Genomic DNA, 4,378 nt, shown 5'->3' with positions numbered 1-4,378 from the left:
TTTCTAACAGTAGAGTCTTATGACATGCCTATCTACGGCCATGCCACCAGATTGAGGGCAACTGTTCCATTATAGTATTGAGATCAGTGAACACTAGTTGACCACTAGGTATTAGAACAATTATTAGACATGCAAGATTTGGTCCATACGAATGTCAATCATGCCTGGAAGGTCGACCTCACATAGGAAATAATGACACTCATATAACATGGTCAAGTCAGCATTTGCTATGTCGGAAAACCTTCTATCTCCTATGCAATACATGTTCACATTATCCACACAACGAATATAGTTCAAATCTATAACACTCTCAGTCTCATAGGTTGAGAAAAGACAAGCCCAAGCTATCCATAGTGATGACATACCTCCTCTTAAAGTACATACCACTCCACCCACCATTGCAAAAGCCACTATATTTTTTCTCTTTAAACATACACTATTAAATATTGACTTGAATATCAGTCTCTTTTGAGATATCCACCAAAGGCAATTTAAGACCAATAATAATTTGAATTCACTTGGATGATCCATATTTCTACCAACTCGCTCATACATAAATCATGGACCAAATTATATTAGTCTAAAAGCAAAAGAAACAACACTCAATCAATCAATTAACCTAAATTGTTCAACCAAGATGGCGAAGGTTCTGATAGATTCTTAAAGCCTTAGATTTTTTTTAAGATGAGGAGTTGGAGCTTTCACATTCAAATTGTGACCAAACGAAACACGGACCGCCACGTCGGTAAGCAATTTTATGCATATTTCAACTTTGTCAGTGTTCACACTTTATAAAATTGTTTCTTCAAAGCGGCATTTTTTATTCAGTTTCACACCATTAACAAAATCAAAGGAAAAAAATGTTACAGGCTTGAAAAACAAATATATTATCACCACCTTTGTCTTTATTATAAAATAAACACAACATTAACATCTACATTTACAAAAGTTTACTATTTTTACATTGGGAACTTATTGTTGGCAAAAGTTTAATATATTAATAATGAATGAAGTATGGATTATATAAAAATTATTACACAATTTATGTATGAATATTATTTTGTTGTTGGAATTTTATTAACAAATACAAAATAAACATTACTAGAAATAAAAGTCAAAGTACTAAAATATTAGATACCTCTTCACAATGAATGATAGTAATGACTAATGACGTAAGCTATGATTCCATTCATGAAAAAAACAAATGAAGCTAAGAAAGATCAAGAACCATTGTCTACCTAATTTTCCTTTTTCCCGTTTTATCCTTTTCCCGTTTTATCCTTTTCCATTCTATTTATATATAAATTCGCTGAGAGACACAACACAACACTAACACAGAAAAGAAGTGTAAGATGGGGGAAGTGAGTAACAAACAAGTGTTTCTGAGAAACTATGTTTCTGGTTTTCCTAAAGAATCAGACATGTACCTTGTTGAAGGTAAAATCACTTTGAAGCTTCCAGAAGGTTCTAATGATGTGTTACTCAAGAATCTCTATTTGTCATGTGATCCATACATGCGAACTCGCATGAACAAGGTCGATGGCCCCGAGGTTGAAGGATTTAATGCTTATATTCTTGATTCTGTAAGTCATCCTTTCATTTCTCTTTCTTTTATGAGAAAAAAATGTATTTAGCAATCAATTTTATATATTATTACTGCATCAATAAATTGATAGATATGATTGTATATAAATTTTTATAGTGATATTGGATAGATATTAAACTCTTCTTTTATTACTTATTATGTAGCTAGTAACTAACTGGTGAGTTATTTGCAGCCATTAACTGGATATGGTGTGGCTAAAGTCATTGAATCAGGAGACCCAAATTATAAGGAAGGTGATTTAGTGTGGGGGTTTACTAAATGGGAAGAATATAGCTTGGTTCCCTCTACTCAAATAGTTTTCAAAATTGAGCACAATGATGTCCCACTTTCATACTATACTGGAATTCTTGGTATGTATTAGAATATATATCATTGTATATTAGATTTGTTTATAGTATATTTAAAAGATTTCAATGATTGGGATTACTTTATTATCTTTTATGATTTATTTCTCTATTTAATTAGAAGCCTGATATTATTAGTATAAGTATAGTATTTTAGCACTATCAATTATATTTTTTCACCTTTTGGTAATGAACTAATCTTTTTTGGTGCATGATTTTCCCTTCCAACAAGTGTCTAGCAGGACTTACATCACTGGACCAATATCTTGTTGGTAGTATAAATAGAGTTTAGTATTATGTACTTTGTATTATACTGTGACCACATTGTCATTTACAATATTTTCTCCCAAGGGGAAGGAAAAATCAGGAAATGATAAAAAAAGATATAGAGCATTGTGATGTCATTTTGTTGACCCCAACTAGTGGGATAAATGTTTGGTTTTTGTTGATTATTCCTTTTTCTCTTTCTATACATCAAGTAGATTCTTAGTAAATGACATACTTGATGTGAGTCTGTTCTGCAAGGGTCAATTTATGATGTTTGCATATGATAAAATGATTTTTTTTGTCTAGTATCATTAAGCTATTTGGTATGCTGGGACTCTTTATTCATTTTATTGTTGGTATACAGGAATGCCAGGAATGACTGCTTATGCTGGTTTCTTTGAAATAGGCTCTCCCAAGAAAGGAGAGAATGTTTTTGTTTCTGCCGCCTCGGGTGCAGTCGGCCAACTTGTTGGCCAATTTGCTAAATTGACTGGTTGTTATGTTGTTGGAAGTGCTGGTAGTAAAGAAAAGGTATTTGTCTAAATTATTTGAATTAGCCTAATTATTCTACATGATAGTAATTTGATGTCAAATGAAGGAAGTTTTTGGGTCAAAAGAGTGTGTTGCTATTTATGTTAAGTGTCAAATTTTGAATTTTGTAAATGAGTATGATTTGGAAGGCCTGAAATCCATTCAATTTATATGTATTGTTTTATTTTTTACAACTAGGTGGATCTATTGAAAAATAAATTAGGATTTGATGAAGCTTTCAACTACAAAGAAGAGCTTGATCTCAACGCAGCTTTGAAAAGGTCATTATTTAATAGTTTTGTGTGGAGAAATTTTACTTTAATTTGTTTATTGCAATAAAAAAGTTTTCAGTGAATTCCCCTAGTAACACAATACAAAGTAATGATTGTTGGATCAATTAAAATACCAGGTACTTTCCAGAAGGCATAGACATTTACTTTGAGAATGTTGGGGGCAAGACACTTGACGCGGTACTATTGAATCTGAAACTCCATGCCCGCATACCTACTTGTGGAATGATCTCACAGTATAATCTAACTCAACATGAAGGTGTAACAAATTTGTCAAACCTTATCTATAAGCGAATTCGAATGGAAGGCTTTGTTGTTTCTGATTACTATCACCTTTATCCCAAATTCTTGGAGTTTCTCTTACCTCACATCAGAGAGGGTAAGATTGTGTATGTTGAAGACATTGCTGAGGGACTTGAGAATGGCCCTGCAGCCTTAGTTGGCCTATTTAGCGGCCGCAATGTCGGTAAACAAGTGGTGGTTGTTGCTCGCGAATAAAAAGCGTGTGCTTGTGTTATAACATTGTAATCTTTTTAGTTGTGCTCTCATTTTGTTTTCAATATTGAGCCTTCTTTCTATCTTTAGCTGTGGTGTTTATGGCTGTCCTGCATGCTGTGTATGAGTTGCAATGTAAGTCCTTCTTGAGTGACATTTTATGATAATTTCATGATGACAATGAAAAGTGATGTTTATGTTTACCTCTTCTTGAAACTAAGTACTTATGAGCTTTGCATGTAAGAGTTGCTGCCTATTTTTTCCTCTTCTCTCAAATAAAAGTATGAATATGATGAACAAATTTACATGTGTTCAACACAAACCCAGCCATGCAATAATTGTGATTCTCATGCTTCAATCTTTAAGTTTGACTCTGCATTTGTTAAATATATCTAACATACTTAATTGGCCTTAAGGGGATAATGAATAATGAAAATCTAAACCCTATATGTTAACATATCATCAACAATTTGGTTGAGAAAATTTATTATGCCAAAATTCTTAAGGCATGCAAGAGGAGTATATTTGATATTATCAACCAACAAAAAGAACTTTTGCCTCAATTATGTGTTTATATCTTTGTCTTATGTATGAGAATTATGATATTTAAGATCCTTAGAAGATTAATTATTTACTAATCATAAGCAAATTTCATAAATGATATTAGAGTTGATGGTTCTGTAGAGACATGGTGAACTTAAGTGGGAGCAGACCAACAAGTACGTGGCACCCAAATTTTTTGAGCTTATTCATATGTGAAGTCTTGCATTAGATATGAAGGATTAGTGAAAGTTTATTAGTGGAAAAACTTTGTAAAACTATTGCGGTTTTGGTTTAATTGTAAT

General features: G+C 32.4%; 1 protein-coding gene across 2 annotated transcripts; it reads left to right on the top strand.

Annotated features, from left to right (window-relative positions):
* LOC109343422 (2-alkenal reductase (NADP(+)-dependent)-like) lies at window positions 1,265-3,736 on the top strand. Of its 2 annotated transcripts, none has more exons than XM_019581693.1 (5): window positions 1,265-1,583; window positions 1,779-1,956; window positions 2,582-2,748; window positions 2,947-3,029; window positions 3,158-3,736. In XM_019581693.1, exons 1-5 carry the CDS (start codon window positions 1,353-1,355, stop codon window positions 3,534-3,536), a joined length of 1,038 nt encoding a protein of 345 aa, XP_019437238.1. In that variant the 5' UTR covers window positions 1,265-1,352; the 3' UTR covers window positions 3,537-3,736. The 2 variants fall into 2 exon arrangements, with proteins under 2 accessions (XP_019437238.1, XP_019437240.1); XM_019581695.1 differs by having other exon boundaries at window positions 1,779-1,960; window positions 2,586-2,748.

Source organism: Lupinus angustifolius, chromosome LG03, assembly GCF_001865875.1.
Source record: "Lupinus angustifolius cultivar Tanjil chromosome LG03, LupAngTanjil_v1.0, whole genome shotgun sequence".
Taxonomy (NCBI): Eukaryota; Viridiplantae; Streptophyta; class Magnoliopsida; order Fabales; family Fabaceae; genus Lupinus; species Lupinus angustifolius.
This window is presented reverse-complemented; position numbering and strand designations above follow the sequence as displayed.

What these genes read in the sequence shown, in the direction of transcription:
- LOC109343422 (XM_019581693.1), top strand. Translation starts at nt 1,353, where the DNA reads ATGGGGGAAGTGAGTAACAAACAAGTGTTTCTGAGAAACTATGTTTCT. An exon ending in GTGCTGGTAGTAAAGAAAAG is followed by an intron (nt 2,749 to 2,946) that starts GTATTTGTCTAA and finishes TTTTACAACTAG; the next exon opens with GTGGATCTATTGAAAAATAA. An exon ending in CTCAACGCAGCTTTGAAAAG is followed by an intron (nt 3,030 to 3,157) that starts GTCATTATTTAA and finishes TTAAAATACCAG; the next exon opens with GTACTTTCCAGAAGGCATAG.